Source organism: Sander vitreus, chromosome 1, assembly GCF_031162955.1.
Source record: "Sander vitreus isolate 19-12246 chromosome 1, sanVit1, whole genome shotgun sequence".
Lineage (NCBI taxonomy): Eukaryota > Metazoa > Chordata > Actinopteri > Perciformes > Percidae > Sander > Sander vitreus.
In genome coordinates, this window is record NC_135855.1 from 35,534,419 (window position 1) to 35,555,517 (window position 21,099).

Below are 21,099 nucleotides of genomic sequence, written 5' to 3' on the forward strand. Positions count from 1 at the left end.
TAAAAAAACATGAGCGAACTGACAGATTTGTGTCCGTGCCATATTTTCTAGTTGTAAAACAGCTGCCAGTGTTTAAATGTCCCTCTCAGAAGGCAGCATAATACAACTACATTTTTTTAGTACATAACTCACAGCCCTGCTTAATTCCACTTGAAAATCAGAGGATTGATGTCGCAAGAGTTAGACTGATCTCTTAAAAGCATGTTCTATAATCCTAATCCAAAATCACACTTTTATAAATATCCACAAGTAAGAGGCTGCCCTCAAAAGACTCAACCAATGCTCTCTTTTGGCTTCAAATGTATGATGATCTGTTGGGTTATGTACTCAGATTCACATAACATAAGCATGTCATGAATTTGCACCTGGTTTAAATGATAAGGGTGACAGCTGTATTGCTACTAATCAGGAAGAGATGATTGACAGTGAAGTAAAAGTGAACTACACTCCGAGTGGTACTCCCACACTGACGATCATATTAATATAGATTGTTTAATTGAAGATGGAGTAGTACTCCACCTGAACAACACCTGTGTTTCTGTGGCACTAGCATACATACATTCAACAGTGAATGTACCAATGAACCAAATGAAGATGTTAACACTTTCATTACTTTGTTTGTGTGAATAATGATGCCAGATGTCTGTCAGGAGCAGAAATAACATAAGTAGCACAGAACAGAATATAATGTAACGTAATTGTCCACAAAGATGGAAAGTTATCTTTGACCCATCCAGCAGTTGATTAAAACATCAAAACATACACACATTACATCACCACACTGACAGTACAAATAGGCTACTCTAAGTAATAAAATACAATGAACACAATTTAAGAAAAACACCTTAATAAGAACAATAAAACATGCCGCTACGATGTCACAAAACGTCTCGTAGAGGAGATTGTTGATGATGGATGGATTTACAAAGTGTCGGACTTTGACACAGGTTTGCATCCTAATTTTTTCCAACAGCCAACATTGGTTTCTTTTAACCATGAGCACCATCTTTCCCTAACGTCATTCAAGTAGCACCCAGCACCAAACAGCAGACAGATCAAGTTAGCGACTATCTGGTTAAAATAGTGGAGCGTTTAGCAGCTGATTATTGGACTTTGTGTTTGATAACTTGCTCAGTTGAAGGACAAATTAAGTTGAAAAGAGTTTGGAGAATTTCAATTTATGAAGAGAAGATCTGGCAGGACCCTCTGAATAAATAAAAACAACCCCAAGCCAAAACAGTTCTTCTGTTTGGTATTTATATGTAGAAAAATCTATTGCTGATTATTACACGGCTTGGTTGAATACTTGATTCTGATTGGTCAATCATGGCATTCTGCGGTCTGGTAATTCTGTATAACAGACCCTTGCTAAGCATAACAGACCGTTACTAAGCATAACAGACCGTTGCTAAGCATAACAGACCGTTGCTAAGCATAACAGGCCGTTGCAAGCATAGCAGAGTGTTGCCATGGACGCAGTTCTGATCACTTTGAAGTAGGGCTGTGCGATATGGAGAAAATCAAATATCACGATATTTTTGACCAAATACCTCGATATCGATACCACAATGATATTGTAGTGTTGACTATTGGTGCTTTCACAAAATATTTACACAATGAGAGTTTAGATATATAATCATCAGTAATGTGGATATAATGACTAAGTGGGTAAAGGCAAATAATAGAACAGTTACAACAGTCTGGTAAGTTCAGAAAATGACATCACTTTACTGTAATGCAGCCTTTAAAACCAGGAAAAGACAACACTTATGCCATATCACGATATTATGATATCCAAAATCTAAGACGATATCTATCACAATATCGATATAATATCGATATATTGCCCAGCTCTACTTTGAAGGACATCCATCAATCCGCAGAAAGAAGTCCGGTTAATTTATCAGCTGTGGCAAAAACTGGGGAAAAGATCCTGTCCTCCAATCCAGGCAACGGCAGCAGATCTTGGTGAGCGCCTATCGCTTTATATACAGTCTATGATCGCTATGCAGTAACTTCAGCTGTAGGGACAATAGTTAGCCTACGTTGTAACATTGTGTTTCCAGGTGTGTCAACTGCAGCACCTGTGCAACAAGGAAACGAGATGAATGAGGACAGAAACGTCAGCATAAATATTACCAAAGAAGTCCCATTCACGTCAGGGTCCTGCATCAAGGTTGTATTCGCTAAAATGACCGCCTCGCTCTCCATTATTCCTTACATAACAACTAAAATGGTTGTTTTTAGTTAATAAAAAATAACTAAAATCATACTCATGTCACTGGCTTTTTTTTTCTCTCGACTGAATGAGTGTGTGGCAAACATTAACTGGCTGTTCAAGCCACGTCTGGATGATTTTACCTACATTCATCTGTGGAAGAGTTGTGGGGGCATGAACCTATCAGAGCAGTGAGAAGGGGAGGATCGGGGACGCCCTTGGCAGCTGGATGTGAGGAGCTTTCATAACGAGGGGTGGTGCAGGATGTGCGGCTCCCACTATCTGAATCCATTACCGAGACACACAGTTAGGCAGCTGACAACACTGTTTTCTCCAGCCTCTGCTGTTTCACTGATAAGATGAAGTTTACTGCTGAGAGGCGAGCGATGTCATGGTGGAAATACCCATGACGCATGCTGCTGGATTCTGCAGGAGAGATATATATCACATCGGGTCATGATGTGAATTTGATTTTAATGAGGAGGATTGTGCTGAAAAGGTTCCACTTGTTGATCCAGATTGATATGTTTTCGTCTTTGGTTTTCTGTTACATTCAAGGTTGCCATTTCTAGCTACAATGGAAAATTCACTATTTTGTATTGGCATTCCTCTGCAACACAGGTATAGTCCAAAGAGTCAGTTCACCAAACACACACACAAACAAAAATACTCTCTGTCAAAATAGTTTCTTCAGATTCAGATGTCTGCCTCCACCAAAGTACAGTGGACCTACTGTACAGATAATACTTGCATATCTGATAGGAATAAGCCAAATCTCATTATGTCCCAACACTAAGTTATTCCCTTCAAAGATACTGAGCAGAAATAGCAAGCAGAAAAAGGCTAAAACGCATGAATACTCTGAATACTAGGCCTGTCACTGTCACGCTGACAGACAGCACATGGAAGAGACGGATGAGAGGTGGGAAATAGACAGATGATAGGAGAAGAAAGAAAAGAAGTAAGGAGATGGCTTCTGTTTCATTTCTTTCCTTTGTCAACACACTGACATCTCATCACACTAACATGTGTTGCAATACTTACTAAAGTAAAAGGTTCAGTATAGCACTGTACAAATAAGTCCAGCATTCAAAATCTCACTCAATTAAAAGTACTTAAGTAGTATTAGAAAAATGTACTTAACTAACATAACAATATTTGATATGCTCATTATAGGTTTTTTACACCTTAAAGTGAAACGTAACTAGTAACTATACTTGGAAAATGAAAACAGTGGAGTAAAAAAGTACAATACTTCCCTCTGAATTGCAAAGTATAAAGTAGCATACAATTAAAATACTCAGGTAAAGTAACTCAGAATTGCACTTGGGTATTGAACAGTATTGAAGTAAATATACTTTTAGTTACTTTTCCCCACTGTTGTGTGCAAATGTTAGCATGCTAACATGCTAACTAAGATGGTGAACATCATTTAATACAAATTAGAAAACATTACCTACTAAACCGGTGCAGGTGTTTGCTGTTTTTATATTTTGTATCCATTGTATTTACTTATTTATTTATCACAGACATTCATACTATAATATCATATGAATAACATTATTTAGTATTTTTTTGTGTTTTTTTTTTTAATTAGTTCCTTATTATCAGCTGCCTTTTTGGTGGCAAATTAATGTCTTTCTCTCTCAATTCAAAGTATCAAAATACAATTTGTCCAAATATTCAGACACACAACATTAGCACAAACATTAACACAACATTACGATTGATTTAATTTTGTCTGTGTGTGTGTGTGTGTGTGTGTGTGTGTGTGTGTGTGTGTGTGTGTGTGTGTGCGCTCCAAATGTCCTCCAAATGTCCTCCAAACATTGCAATTAGCTGAAAAAAAACCTGATACAGTACTGTATGTCTTTCTTTCTCTCTGTATCTTTGTTTAAATGTTCTTTATTGATATGAAAGCAGCAACAGTAGATGGATCACATCCTGACTGTGACAGCAACATCGACAAAGTGACAACAAGAACAACCAAAGTCAATAACTATTAGCAGACACATTTATAAAATGACATATGATCCACATCTCTGTGTCCATCAGTTCATCAGTGGAGGGCTAGGATAATTGATTAGCTCATTTCCCAGTTATCCAAAAATATCACTCAAAACTATTTATTTATTTTTTCTCAGTAATTACATTACAGCTAGTGGCAGGATGGAAATAGGGTTACTGTGTTACACATTACATTTCAGCAGATCTCTCCTGCAGGGGATCGAATGCAGTATATATCAGGGGAAATTATTTTGCCTTGGCTCATTGACTCTCTTGCTGTCAGAATGCACCAGTGTGTATAAAAGGAGGAATGTAATAAAATACAGAATGGCAGAAGAGGCTGGAGGCTTGGAGTAAAGTGGGAAATACAATAAGAATTTCACCATCAAATATAAGGTCAGGTGTCCAGGTCAGTATCAGCTGTCTGTGGCATGAAGCTCCACACGTGATCTGTGAAAATACCTGATCAAAAAATATTTATCAGTTGCGTTGAACTGGTGTCAGAGAAACCTTGTCCTATCGCAGAGAAGGAGCATGACTTTTCACGGCGATTGCATCTCACGCCTCACGTCTTGAGACTTGAATGTTTTCGCTTTCAAGTCTCAAGTCAAGTCTTTAGGCGGCTAAGTCCAGTTCCAAAGCAGCCAAGTCATGTTCTCATTTGTGTTACTTAAATCTGAATCAAGTCCAAGTTATAAGTCTCAAGTTCTAATGTTGCTACTTATGTCACTTGCCGGAGTCGGAACCGGTAGCGGCCGATGCGGTTCGCCGGGCTAGCCCCCCTTCAACGCCGACTGACCAGCCGTCGTCACAGAAGAGAATTGCTACCGCGCGGCGAAAGCTTCTGAGGGATGCAGTAGTCAGACGGTCCGGTGGCCTACACTGCCTGGATCGGCCAAACGACAACGTTCCTCAAAAACAATCTCCCCAACCGAACGGTAAGCAATCTTCCTCTTCTCTTCCTTGTCCATCTGAAACCGACACTGACTGTTTTCACATTTAAGAATGAACTGAAAACCCTCATCTTTGATAAAGCTTATAGTTAGGGAGTGAGGAGTTCCAGCGTATGCCTAGACCGGCGGGGCAGGGTGTATAGCTGCAGACACAGTCCCCCAGCTTCCCTCTGCTTCTCCTCATAGTCATCAGATCTACCTATCATATAACCAATAATATAGTGAGAGTAGAGGGAGGCAGGAAGTACAGCCCGATCTGGCAGGGGAGAGTTCAAGCCCGATCTGGCACCTCTCTTTAGCCTGCCTCTCTTAGTTATGCTATTATAATTCTAGACTGCTGGGGAATGTCCTTCCTCCCTATGACACAATGAGCTGCTCTTTCATCTCTCTTTTCATTTGTTCCTTTTATGTGCATCCTTCTCCCAGAAATGCTTGTTACTAACCTAGCTCTGGGGAGTTTACTCCCCGGAGTCCTTATGTTTCTTCTTCACCCAGAATATCGCCTTGGATTAGGGTGGCACCAAGACCTGGGTCTTGGGTGTAGCTGTCGCTAGGGACCTGCTACACCCTGCTAGGCTCTGTGATTCCCTGCAGTGTCCGGCTGCATCCTGCTGCGTCCTGTCGCGTCCACCCATGCTGTGCTGTGCCACATTACACCCTGTAACGCCCTGCTGTGCCCTACTATGACATGAACTACTACGACTACCATTGTAGTCACTGTTCCATTATCTTTATTGTGACTATTACTGCCGGCTTTGTAAATTATAGAGTGTGGTCTAGTCCTACTCTATCTGTAAAGTGTCTCGAGATAACTCTTGTTATGATTTGATACTATAAATAAAACTGAATTGAATTGAACTTAAAAGAAGTGTAATGTGAATACAATAAGTACAAGTTCCATTACAATTTTAGGAGTAATGAGTAATTACTAATGGATTACCTTTTTGAAAGTAAAATCCCCAGCAATAGCTGTGAGTAAACATTATTGGACTGCAAGTAGTTCCTCTACTTTTCTAACTGTTATTTATTGGTGTGTGTGTGTGTGTGTGTGTGTGTGTGAGTGTGTGTGCGTGTGTGTGTGTGTGTGTGTGTGCGCGTGTGTGTGCGCGTGTGTGTGTGTGCGCGTGTGTGTGCGCGTGTGTGTGTGTGCAGCCTGCAGCCTGCCATAAATCAGTCAGGCCTACAAATCTCAACTAAAGTGTTTTGGAGCCCGGAGCCTCTGGGCTTTGTGCTTTCAGTCCCAGTCGAAACCCCGTCTGTATTTGAAAACTGGCTTCTTCTTTTTAACACCACAGCTATGTACCAGGTGAATTTCTTTATGCTATTAGTGCAGGTTGGAAATTAAATTCACATTAAATTCAGAGAACAGCGAAGGTAACACATTTGGTTCCGTGCAAAATGTGTTTTATTTGAATTTCCAGTTGATTGGACAAGGGAGTAGGCATTTAGAGAAATTAAGCCAACATGAGATGGTGAGCCACACTTTATCAACAGATAACATAATGCATTATTTATCATTCTTACACATATCCAGCAAATAAAAAGATATCGGAAGAAAGTTTTACAGTACATGAAGACTTCTTAAGTCAACAGCGCCTATAGGTCAGTAGCCTCCTGGGCCCCCGTCCACGTTTTTCTACAGTATGCATGTGTATATATATATATATATATGTGCTGTCACTAACCAATGTGAGTCGAGTGCAGATGTGAGTTGCGCATGTGTCACTTTGCGACAAGTAGCCTAAAAGAACCCTAATACATCCATGACAAGAACCTGCTAACGAGAGACTTCTGTAATGTCAATACAATAAAAATGCTGTCTACAAGTTAGCAATCAAACGCAACAAAGGCTGTCACTTGAATGGCGTTTTGAGCTAACGTTAGCAATCAAACAGTCATAGATAGCTAAAACGTTTTTAGTTAAAAAGTTTATTATTTTATGGATTTCACAAATTTCAGTATGACACGTTATGCCGTAAACCGTTTAAATCTGAGCATGCACAACTCACATCTGCACTCAACTCACATCGGGTAGTGTCATGTGTTCTACAGTATGCTGCTGTGCACATGCCAACAGCTGGCATTAGTTCTATGTCCTCTTCCTGTCTCACATTCACCTTAATGCTCTGGACAAAAACCAGCCGAGGACACAGAGAGACAGAGAGCAAAAGGAAAAAGGGCAATACAACCATAAAACACTGATAAGATGCATCTACAGAACCAAACCAGACACAGTCAGTACATTTTAACACAGCCAGAGTAGTCAAATACATTTCTCAGTGGACCCTGCTGGCCACTCTTGAGAAGCTGTCAAGCCATAAAACACATGTGTAAACGTGAACTCTGATTGTTTTTTTCACATTCTCTCCCAAAGGACTCATGCAATATTAGCAGTAGCAACAGCACCAGAGGTGTTTTTAAAGGGGTGATAGAATGCAAAACCAATTTTACCTTGTCATAGTTGAATAACGACAGTTCGGTGGGTAAATAGGACATACATAGAAGCTCAAAATCCCATTGATACCCCTATCCTCTGCAAATCTCACATTTTGAAACTGCTGCTGAAAACAAATCTCAACAAAGCTGGAAGCTGACGTCAGCATCCCAACTCCTAGTCTTTGTCACGCCCCAACATTTGCATAGGCTACACCACTGAGGTCAGCTTAGTCTTCTGAATCTAGCTAGGTCATGCAGATCTCTAGAGGTCTGCTATTTAATTACTAAATTCACTTCTGAGACTTTTTTTATGCGAGAAATCAACTATGTAGAGGTCAAATATGGGCCGTTTTACGAAAATTGATGGCTAATTGCAAATTCTGTCCGACTGTGACAGGCTACGTGACAGCGGCCGGTGCTGCCTCGCCACCCGGCGTGTCCTACTTCATAGACTCGCTGTGAACTAGCTGGATCTCCATCACAAAGGGAAGCCCGCGGCGCTCCATACCCGCGCAAAGTCACCGGTTCTGGGTTACTGGACTACAAAATGCCGAGGCCCTGATAGAGCTCCAGGGCCTGCAGCTAGCCGCGATTCATAGGATTGAAGGGACAGTAGCAGAAATTCAAACTGTAAATATACTTTAATTATGCCGAAAGTGAAGCTAACTAGACACGATCTGTAAACATAGGATTGAAGGGACAGTAGCAGCTAACAAAATCCCCAATGTTCACAAAAATGGATTAAATTGAAATCGGACACCATAGTTAGCTTTATAAGACCTTGGGGTATATGTTATATAAGTGGTGTGACGACATTCAAACTGTAAATAGACTTTAATTATGCTGAAAGTGAAGCTAACTAGCTAGCCGCGATCTGTACACATAGGATTGAAGGGACAGTAGCAGCTAACGAAATCCCTAGCTAATGTTCACAAAAATGCATTAAATTGAAATCGGACACCATTGTTAGCTTTATAAGACCTTGGGGTAGATATTATATAAGTGGCGTGATGAAATTCAAACTAAATATACTCTAGTTATGCTGGCAGCCAGCCAGCTCCGCGGAGACCCGAGCCCCAGTAGTCCAGTAGCTGAGAAACGGTGACTTTCACTAGGTATGGAGGTTGCTGTTTTCTCGTCAGACTGTGTGGAGCTCCTAAAGTCCGACACGTCTTACCAAATTTGCAATTAGCCGTCAATTTTCGTAAAACGGTGTTTTACAATGTTACATACCCTATTAGGAGACCTTAAGGAACAGTGTGAAATACCCTATATAATCATTCTATCACCCCTTTAAGTCTATTGAGGCAAGTGTAAAATCTCAAATCAAGTCTGTCAGAGCAAAGTCTTCATGAACAGAGTGAAAGTCAAGATGCAGTGGAAGACATGCAGGTTTCTGAATGCTGACCAAACAACATCACAGTCTCAAGTAAGTCTCAAGTCAAATCTCATGTCTTCATTTGAGTCTGTGTCTTAGGTCTACCGCTCTGAACAGTATTAATATTTAATATTAATATAAGTACAATTAAAATGTTTCATCATTGCAGTTGCAGTAGAGTTTGAAGTGTTGTTATGGTTTTTGCCATTCTCTTTGTATCACACTGCTTCACTGTGAAGAGTCTCCATGTTAAACAAAGAGTATTCTTTTCACAGATTTAATACTGTACTGACACAAGACAAGACGAAACACACTACAGATCAGATAGAATGAGGACAGCATGCTAGATTTTCGTCTGGTGCATTACAAGAGTGGATCTGATAGAGCTGAACACAAAAAAGTATTTTTCTCTTTGCTGCATAGCAGCTGCATTTAACAGCAGGGCACAGACTAAAAATAATTGCCTCAAATGATAATTGCTACAAAGCTTCAAAAACAAGTAGTACACTTATTTTTTCTTCCCCATTTGCAATTAATCATAGCTTCAGATACTGTGGTTTTCACCCAATTAAATGTTGTAAAACACTATGCCCTCTAGCACAGAACTACACAGAAGAGAAGCCACTAAATGTGTGTTCCTATCAAAAAGGGATGAAGGGAAACAATAATTATGTAAACAGAAAAATTACACGCTTCCTACTTGTAGGGGAAATGAAGGCTAAATCCAACACCCCTCCACCCCGGCCTCTCATTTCTCTTTCCCTCTCCCTCCATCTCTCAGAATACATTAGTTTGGGTTTCACTGCTCGCTATAAGCTGGTTGCAACATGGTTCCTCTGTGATTAGCTCTGATAGCACTATGAGAAAAGCATGAGTCAATGCCTTTGTCCTCTGCCCCGCTGTTTAGCCTCGCTTCTCAAATCCACTCCATTTAAAACCCCTTTGTCTATACAAACCAATCCTAGGGAATGAAACGGACCATTAACAAGATTACCTCACTCATTCTGCTGCCAACAAAGGCTCCGCAATAGGCTGCTGATCATTAGGCTGGCAGTGGGAACAATGCTGATCTATAATCTTATGCCGTACGCCCGATTGAACTATCGTGTCTTATTTATTGTGCTCTGAGGGAGATGACACAATGGTAGCCTTTTTTCTCCCCAGCAGAATTGCATTACAAAAGGAGGAGGCAGAGAAAGACAGAGGAAGGGAGAGGAAGAAAGAGTAAGTAAAGGAAGAGGGAGTCTTAACCCTTGAGATGGAGGCCTTTATTTATGTGCCCCTGCAATCATCTTAGCAGGTGGACAGGGGGCAACTGCTGGCCGCTAGAAGCTGGGTACTTGGCAGATATAGGGTTACACTTGAGTCTACAGTACATATATAATTACCAAGTGCACTTACAAGCAGGGTATTACTAGGGGTGTGAATCTTCACTGGTCTCACGATTCGTTAACGATTATCCTGTCAATGATTTTAATCGATTCGATATCACGATGCATCACGATGCGTCACCTCCTCAATATTATTATATATTGCTACACATGGTTTTCATCGACAAATTCAAGCAGTCAGATATATATGAACTGTCCTTTTTATTGTATCTGCTCTTACAAAAGACACTTTCTGAATGTAGTGGAGTCTGAACACAACAGACAACAGACAAAAGGCAAAAACAAAAAAAGCAATGACTGGAAAATCAACAAGTAACATCAGTAAGCAATAATCGATTATGGTCGGTCACTGCATCGATGCAGAATCGTCCAGGTCCGATCGATGCAATGATTCATTTCAACACCCCTATTTCCAGCGTAGATGTGTGTCAAATTTTGGAGTTGAAAATCTCTCAAGCAGAGATGAATACAGTCATTTTTAATGTAATATCTTAAATTGTGTTATTAAATTGTGTTGCCAGAGCTGCAGTAACGGGGCATTCACACCAAAAAAAGCAATTTGTTTTTTAACCTCATAACATTTTAAATCTTTCTTGTGGCAGCGACAAAGGCACTGACGTGTTCCGTTTACGGGATTCTCTCACCGCCTCAAACCAAAGCTCAAAACACAGTGACGAGTCTGATCTTCTGTTACATGACTGGCCACGGCAGCGTGACGTGGGGTTGCGTTTCTCCAAACTTTTCGCCGCAGGCCCGCTGCATTTTTTTGAGTCCCCCCCCCACCCCCCGGGACACTCAAAAAAATGCAGCTTAAACGCATCACCCCCATTCAAAATGAATGGAAAGACCTGCGTTTTTTACCGGACCGTCGGACAGCCAACGCATGCAGTCTGAACGCGGCCTAAGGCTCAACAGTAATAGTAGGGTAACACTTTACTTGAAGGTATCTACATAAGATTGACATGACACTGTCATGAACACATGACACTGTCATGACACAGCCATAACACATGAATCCTAACCCTAACCATAACTTGTCATGACAAAAACCGAATGACACTTACTAAAAGAAGCGTTATGTCATAAATGTTTGACTTGTTGATAATGTTATAAATGTCACTCTTATCTTAAGTAAAGTGTAACCAATTAGCACTGTCTGTTTGCATAATATCAGCAGCAGGCAAACCTATTGTATCGTCAACAGTCACCGAAGGAGCATGGCGTTGCTGTAAAAACAATATTAGCCATCATTTCTCTCCTGTAATAGGAATGAGATGTGAGGTGAGAGAGCACAGCCATTTTTCACACAAGCACACCAGGTAGCTTGTCAGGAAAACCTAATTTTTAACAAATTACCAGTGTTGTCATTTCTCTGTTGAGGCCAATCTCCGGATGACAGGTCTTGGTGTCAGTCACACAAAATCAAGTGTGGGCATCATTCCAGAGCTGCCAATCTAACAGGGAAAATTAATTGTACAATAAGCAGAGACACATCTGTACACCCACCGCCCGCAATGTTATGCACTGTAAGAAGATGTGATGATTTTCCAGTGAGTAAGAAACTCAGCTAAATACCAAAAGTCCAGACCCAGCATTCGGGGAATCGTAGGTATTCACTAGGGATCTACCAATTATCAGCCCTGGTTGATTATCGTGGCCGATATTTGTCAATTTGCAGATTATCTGTATCTGTGTTTTATTTTACTGATAACCAATAAAGTTGATTAATTAAAAAGTGAGCTATTTTGGTTCCGCTACAGATCTGTAAGCAGTCTGCAACACTTGCAATCAAACTGTTAGCATGTTAAAACTTGTTGTGTTATTAATTTTTCTTGACTGTGTACTATGTTTAAAGCTATAGTGCTTAGTTTCTGTCGCCCCCATGAGGAATTCCAAGTAATGACAACAACACTGTCGGCGCCTCCACATGATACAAGCCTTCCGTGATCGCGCCACCTCCCCCCCTCCACGCAGTTGCTAGTAGCCAAGGAGGACACAGAGGATTAAATAAACATGATGGACTCTTCAGAAGAGGTAATTATCTTCACTCAGGTTTCTGCGCGGGAAAGTCACCGGACGACACAATCTTCTGAACATCGCCATACTGAGAAATACAGAGAGAGTTGTGTGGAGCTGATAGTCTTAATTAGCTTTGTAGCAACTCATTTGGCAATGGCTTGAATTTAAAGGATGTTGATTGATATAAAAATGTTACGCACTAAAGCTTTAAAGTTTCAGTTTTATTAAATAATTGCTTAAAGCATTTAAACAAACTTATGTGTTGAAGTTTGTAACATTCCAAAATGTTTATTTTGACCAGAAGATTTTCATTTTTACAGCAAATGCATATTGGTTCCAAATATCAGTTTTATTGACTACTAATTAAAGGGTATTGGCCCTGAAAAACCAGTATCGGTCGACCCCTAGTATTCACTGAATGAAAAAGAATATGTTCCGCCACTTCATCACAAAATCTGTAATTCATGAAACATCACCTCATGAGAACTTACAAAAGCAATAACAAGGAATCTGAGAGCAGGTTTTAAAATGAGAGATTTAGAGATTTAAAGTCATTGAGTATGCAAAGCCACATCTGTAGCTGTCTTTCTCATCGTCCGAGTCACAACAAATACAAAAGGTCAAATTATACCTTTGCAAATAAAATACTCCCTCTTTGGAAACCAATAGCCTACAAGCGCGTCAGTGGAATTTGAAAATGTTTGCTTTCACAGGAAATAATCACTCAAGGGTGCTCATCACCTTTTTAGCTTTTAACATGTCAAGTTAATCACACCCTTCTTTGGCTCAGCGACTCGATTTTGCCTCGTCTACTATGGAGAGATTGCTCAAGGCTGGCCAAACACACTTTTTCGCCTTATTAACATTAGCAGGGACGGGCAGTGGCGCTACAGTCACACTCAGACTAATTCTCTTATTCCTGAGAGGGCTGCGGTGATGTATGAGGGGAATGAGATGGGAGGCACAGGTCGATTGGCCAACACTGTCGCCATCACACAGTAATGAGATCTCAGGGGGAGGGGAAAATAGTGGCTGATTCCTCAAACTCCCTGCTCACATAATACTAATTGGACAGAATAAAATAGGTAAGACGTAGGAAATGTTAATGACATTATTAAAAAGTATAGAAATTCACCAGCTGCTTCTGACAAATATCATCAGTGAGTAGGATTGACACTGCCATGGCTGGTTTCTGTATAATGGCTCATCATAGATTAGCTACACTACAGTATATGGACAATGTGGACATTATACCAATGTATGTATATTATCTGTACAGTACTTTTGGTCTGAGGCTGATTTTCATGGTTTGGACTAGACCCATTATTTGCCCTTGAGATAAATCTTAATTATACAGCATACAGTGATACTTTAGACAATAAAAGTGTGTACCAACTGTTTGGAAAATCTCTAAACTCCCTGTTTGCAAAATTAGCTCTACAGAGAAATTATTTTCCTTGTTTGGAAAAAACCTAACTGGCCTGCACAGAGCCCTGACCTCAACCGCACCTTTGCGATGAATTAATAGGCAGAACAGGAGTAAATCCCCGTAGCCAGGTTCCAAAAATATTGAGGAAAGCCTCCCCAGAAGAATGGAGGCTGTAATAGCAGCATATTAATGTCCATGACTCTGGAATGACATCATGTATGGGTGTAATGTTCTGGCGCCCACATACTTTGTTCCATTGTCCATTTACCATATACTGTATTTCATATTCCAGCATGGACATACAGTAAGTGGAGTCTGCCACATTTAGTAATATCCATGTATTTTTATTTCTATCATTTATATTCTAAACATTGTTAGAGATAGCCGCCTTTCTAGCTGCTTTGTCCCATCATTTGCATATTGACTGTGACTTCCAGAGTGAAAAATATGTGGAGGTAGCGCTACTGTCAGGTTGTATATTGTATGCAAGTGTGTGTGTGTGTGTGTGTGTGTGTGTGTGTGTGTGTGTGTGTGTGTGTGTGTAGCATGAGCCTGGAGACAATCCAAAGGCAGAAATTGTGGGGAAGGCACTTTGCAAATTGCATTGATCTCTCCCTCAACCTGCCTCCCACCTGCCGTCCATCCTAATGCCTGTGTTACAGAGAGGTAGAAGGGGGTGACTGCAGTTAGATACACCTACTTTTACCTTTTCCGGTCATTTTCTGCCTCTTTCCTCTATCGTCGTTTTGCATTTACCTTCTGTCTCGCTTTCTTTGTCTTGCTTTCCTCTTTTTAATCTCTCTCGCTCTCTCTCTCTCTCACACACACACACACACACACACACACACACACACACACACATACACACGTGTATAAGTAGACGCCCACTTGCAGTATATGACGCACTTTTCCAATGCGCTAATCATTGGTGTGACCGACATGCTTTCCTCTGTCCTGTCCTAATTACAACATTATTAGTTGTCACGGTGATGAGCAGCAGTGCTGATATAGAACAGGATTTAATGAGTGCTGAATCATGGTGGAACATAGCAGGGTCAAACTTAACCGTGTTTTAATTTTGACCTCTGTTATGTTAAACATGTTGAAAGATGATCGAAATATCTCAAAAAGGTGCTCAGCCCAGCGCTCAGGGGACTAGATTTAGGTTTTGAGCTTACATTTGGAATTTCAGGCACTTTGAAGCCGGTTGTTAATAGAACTACATCAGGTTTTACAACATTTCAAGGAAGACGAACGATAAACAAAAATGAACTTTTAACGGGGGTTGCAGCCTCACAAGCTGCAGTTGTTCAGTGTTGGTGGAACCAGCACGGAGGTTTCCGGTAAGGACTGGTCTCATCTGTTGATGTTGGCTCCTTCACAGCAACTGATATCCCATGATGCAACATATTTTGATGGAAGTTTATTGAAATCATGTTTAAGTAGTTTGGAAAATCAAAGCCTTATTATGCTTAATGGTACTCCCATCTCTTGGACAGCAGCCAAGCATAAACACACAGTCATGGAAATGACATGAAAGGGCTTTTTGCGAGCTCATGGGATCTCTTTATTTACAAATTAAGTACTAGACATGAGAAGTGCTTCATATCAAACTGCTACTTTTTGAGTACCGACTGAATTGTGGTATTGATTGCTTGGTGAGATTCTTAGTCTTGGTAATTCATTCTTTAGATAGTTTAAAATGTACATAAAAGGTTTACTAATTTTATACTTTATATAAGCAAAATACGCAATCAGTAACTTCTACTCACTGTAATGAACCTGTAGTTTGGATTTCATTTGATATTACTGGTACCTAAAGCAATTTATGTTGTGCATATGGGAAGTTTGGCTTAGTGCTAGTGTATAGTAACGCCATTGGAAAGAAATACCTGGCAGGTGATTGGATGAACCATCTGTCTATCACGTCCGCCCACTGTTGTTTTAAACCAACAGTCGCGGCTGTCACAGACACACCTACCGCTGCCAGTAGCCCCTTACCGGATGCTGATTGGTTCAGTTTGCTGCTGTTCGGACACAAACACTTTTATTGAAGCCTGACAAGATGAATTTTCTTGTGATATGTGTGATGCATAATCTCCTGATATCACTAGAATCCAGCTGCCATGCAAGGTAAAGTGTATAGTGCTATGGGAGTTTTTTGACAAATAGAAAAAGTATACTTTTCATATCAGTATCAAATGTTGCCACCGAATTAGTCATTTAAAGACCTGATATGAAAACTGCTTCATGAGGAATGTGACTGTTTTAATGGCCAAGGCTGTGGTTTCCTCCATGTGTCTCAAGTCTTGTTTTAATGCTTTAGTGGTGGATGTTATTGAGGAGTTAAGCTTCAATAACGTTGATCAAATATATATCTAGTTCTCTATGAATGTGCTCTATATCACATTTACAGACCAAATCTTAATCCTTTTTACTGGATTTATGTAGTCTTAGCTTTCAATAAATGCAATATTTAATACAGTAAATAAAACTCAAAGATTGACATTCAAATACTTGTATGATATATCTGCTCTTTAGCTAAATGACAACCTGGATGATTTTAATGTGCATTACTTTTTGTTAATAAAAATAGAGGGAAAAGAGAATTGCAGGCATTTTACCAATGTGGATCTGGATCCAAAATGTAGCCAACTATTAGAACAAAACCCTAATATCCAAATTATCTAATCTATTGTTCCAGTTTGGCTAGGTGTTTCCTAAAAAAAAAAAAAAAAGGGTATGTATCTCAGACTTCCTGGTTACTTAGCCAAAGATCAAGCTTTAGAAAAGGTAATACATACTGTACAGTTTGTTTTCCCTCTCTCACATCACTGGCTCCAGTGTAAACATGGCTGTTAATACTCAGGTGGACAGGGGACTGATAATGGACCCTAGAGGGATATTTGTTGTACCTATGGGGAACCTGAGCCGAGTTGCCCCACTGGCTTGTAGAAGCTGCCAACGCTCTAATGAGTCTCCTCAGACTCCATAAGGGCCCTATGGACTGCTATCGACTGTCCTGCTTCATCTTCCCTGAACCTGCAGCTACTGTCCCTCTGCGGCAGCCTTCAGTGCAAATGTGCAGTTAAATATATTTCATACAGTACATGGCCGAGTGCACACATTAACCTAAAACTGGAGGTTTTGTGTGTATGTGCATGCACGCACACCTAAGAATGACAGAGGGCATTTTAAACAGCTACACAGCACTCAATAAATATTCACTTGCATTAACACTAAGACAGGGTCACAGAAATACAATAGAGAGACAAATGCCACTGCATGCTCCCAAAGTGCTTTTCATGTAACTGGTAAACAAAACATAAATGTAATTGAATGGGATTTTTTTAAATTTCTCATTTTATTGCTCAGTTCGATAAAAGAGTTGTTAAACACAGTGCAGCTTCCTCTGAATGGGAAATCATTAAATAGCAATAAGTCATTCTTGTTGTAAATATGTCATTCTGTGTTCATGCAGTTTGTTAAAGATGCCATTTCTGAATTGGCCAGCCAGTGAAAATGGCTAGTTCAGGCAACAAGCCAATGTTTATTGGCAAGACATCTGCACTGATTGTGACAAGCTACTAAAACCAAATAACATATCAAGGGTGCCCAGTAATAACAGGATGTTAAAACTTTCAAAGCTCACTTTACATGGCAGCAGGGCTGTTTTCAGATACATTTTACCAAAGCTGAAACTTTGAAACTGATTATTATGGTTCATGCAAAGCTTGAATCATGTGTAATCACTACGGTTGGTAAGCCATGGTACTTCGAGTACAGCAAAATTGTTCTCTGTTAAAACACTAGCTTTATGCACCTATTGGCTCTTTTGTGTTCAAAAACTGTCCATTTGCATCTATTTCAACGATATTTCACAGGTGCATCACACCTCTGAAGTCCAGCTTATGGTTTTAAATTTTTTGATAATATACTAAATGTTATGAGACATTGCTTTAACCTATACAGTCATTCTAATGTAGGTATCGTCACAATATTAAACAAAAAATACGAAAACATATATTTCAATTCATGCTCGATGCAAAAACATTGTTTCCGACAAAACCCTTTTAACTTTAAATAGTCATTGTGTTTGCAAAGTTTGAAAAACAGAAGTTTGTACAACAATACTCACAATTTCACTGAAAGTCCACAAATGATAAAAGTGAATTAACAGCCTGCTGTGAGTTTCGTGTGAATGTTTATCGCTCCTAATAAGCAGGTGGCACCGTGCATGGTAGCCTCTGCCACCTGTTTGTGTGTGTGTGTGTGTGTGTGTGTGTGTGTGTGTGTGTGTGTGTGAAGAGAGTACTGTGCAGAATTGGGCAGGAAATTAATGAGTATGATAGCAGTCTTATGGGCATATGAAATATTAAATAACTGATCAGGAACATAAAGGTAATCAGCACCTTAATTCAAACCTTAATGTTGACTACAATATGGTGTAAGCCACATACTAAAGGCTCCTTAAAGGTAATTACTGACTATATATTCATATAGGTTACATATCTATTGTTTGAACAGCATTTAAATTACTATATTTGAACAGCATTTAAATTACTATATTTCAACATGAAGCAGGTGTAAACTGCATTGAAATGTAGTCATTGTAATGCTGTTAAAACAGTGGATATGTTACCTAGATGTCAAAAAAACCTTTGCCAAATAAATTCCTACCACACTATGTTGAGTTTAGTATCCATTTCAGGATTTGTTAATTTTCTTTTATTGAAGAACTTTTCCACTTTGATTTAATCACTGTCTGTCTCAGTTTTCATTTTAAGTGCTTTAGTCATTAGGCTGGAGTGTGCTACGAACGCTCTAAAGGTTTATGCAGCAGGGTGAATGGAGGCTTTTACAAAGAGATTTGATTTTTTTTGTATATATATTAAGCAACTGCAACTGTGTTGTACACACACACACACACACACAACCACACACACTGCACAAAAACATTTCTCATTTCAGCCCTCTTTCCTCCCTCCATCTGTATGCCACTGTACGGCCAATCGGGTGAGGCGCCTGGGCGTGGAGACAGGTCAACAGGGAGCAGGTTGTGCATTGAGGGAGAGGACGCACACATGTGGAAAAACAGGCTGAAACTGCTCCAGTATTCATTTTCATCATCTCTGTGGCACCTGCTGCCTGGTTAGGTGATGTGAAGGCGGAGTGAACCAGACCAACTATGATGTTACGGAGCAGAGGATCAGCCACCATCAAAGGATGTGGAGGAAGGTCTGGGTCTGTATTTGTGTGTGTGTGTGTGTGTGTGTGTGTGTGTGTGTGTGTGTGTGTGTGTGTGTGTGTGTGTGTCTGGAGGGCTGTTCCAGGGCAGGAACTTACCTCTGCAGATGGTGCCGTTGCCCACGTAGCCCGGCTTGCAGGTACACAGGTGTCCTCTGATAGTGTTGGTGCAGATGGCGTTCTCATCACACAAATTTTGGCCGCTGGCGCATTCGTCATGCTCTGAGGGAGAGACAGAGAGAGGGACTCCACAGTCAGAATAGATGTGTGAGTTTGTTGTGGAAAAGATGGAGAGGTCATTGGGAAAATGCTCATTTATTTTTGTGCTGAGCAGCCATGGAAATCCCACTGATGAGTATAATCAACAAGCTAGTTGGCTGAGAATATGAAGCCACAGCTGAGCTTTTCTTCTGACTTAGAGGACACCAGAGAGGGGAGAAAGTGCAGTATCAGATTTTTGTAAATACAATATAATAGACTACAACCTGTGAACGACGATGTGCTTTTTTAGCTTTTTTCACATATTTTTACATACAGTATCGGACCTGTTCCATGTAATTTACAGTTAACGCAGATTAATGCTTCCTATCCAGTTATTATAACTCAAGAGTACAATGTCACACAAGAAAATATGACATATGACAATATAACAATGCGTGATTTGCCTGTTTAAAAGGATTTGGCTGCATGTGGCTGCAGGGATGCAAACGGAACCAATCACGGCAGATAAGATCATCACATCAGCTGAGTTCTCTACAGCCGACAAGAGTAAAACTGATGTCATGTCAACACCCTGCATTTGCAAGTTTACCATTTTTTCCCCCTTATATCCTTGAATTAAAAGTAGCACGGTCCATCATGGGCGGGATAGATTCTTGGACTATAAAACTGAGAGACTATTTTATTATAGAAAACAGTGCAAGGTCAGCGGAATGAAATGGGTTTCATAAATTTGCTTCATTCATGAAACGCTGACTCACTAATAACATGGTGGTACACTACACAGTGCTGTATGTACTGTACATGCTCAGGGTCATTGTTTTATATTCAGCTGGGTACCATGAACTGCTCTCTTGACTTTTATATTTTTGATGTTAGCTTGAGGCGAGAGGGAATAAGAGGTGGGTTTAATACTGCAGGCGGTGCAGCGTCGCTACAAAACTTTTCTTGGAAGCTTTGCTTTCCAGATGTTTGCTGAATAACCTTGACATTACTCAGACTTTAGTAGTTGGCTGCATCTCCTGAATATTTCACTGAAAATCTTTTTTTTTTTTTTTTGAGTATCCAACAACTCATCACATATAGCCTACATCTATATAGCCTTTCAACAGTGAGCCATGTTTCATAGTGAAATCCTATACGTACACAACCCCAGTGCTCAAGATATTATAGGTTGGAGTGTACAAGGAATGCTCTAAAGGTCTATGAATGGATGCTTACATAGAGATTATTTTCAGATATGTTTCAAAAAACATAATATTGCCAAAATATGGCCAAATAAACAGCTTCCATTTTGCTAGCGTGATAAGCTGTCCCCTTAGCTTGTGTTTGTTTTACGTTGATCGCAAATGGCAAATAATAAGCAGCTTACTTCACTTGTATTTGGTCATATCTTGGCAGAAATATGAGAAACATATGCTTGAAACATACTGAGGATACAAGTGGCCAGCAGAAAAATGGATTATGCTGCATTTCAATCAGGAGAGACTTGTTTGCAGATTTGATTCGTGATTACGTGTTAAGTGTTAGGTCTTCCTGAAAGAATTTACGCTGAGCTACATTAGTAGGTTGACCAGTTTATATGGACTTTTTTCTGAAAGGGTGTCACTGTTGGAATCCTCACCTATAAAAAATCAATAACTTTATTCTCTGGTTTGACCAGTGTCAATGTAACTATGTAATAACAATATCAACTGAAATAATAAAGTAATTACAAATATTTTTCATGTGCTATAAATGTGCATATTCACACACTGTGTGCAGTTACTCAAATGACCACAAACCAAATGACACACATGGAA

General features: G+C 40.0%; 1 protein-coding gene across 1 annotated transcript in view; it reads right to left on the reverse strand.

Moving 5' to 3' along the window:
* LOC144520077 (protein kinase C-binding protein NELL1-like) overlaps nt 1–21,099 on the reverse strand; it is a 300,316-nt gene that overhangs the window by 56,160 nt on the left and 223,057 nt on the right. The window contains exon 14 of the mRNA XM_078253714.1: nt 19,178–19,300. Within this exon, the coding sequence (XP_078109840.1) occupies nt 19,178–19,300 (123 nt within the window). The remainder of the gene's footprint in view (nt 1–19,177; nt 19,301–21,099) is intronic.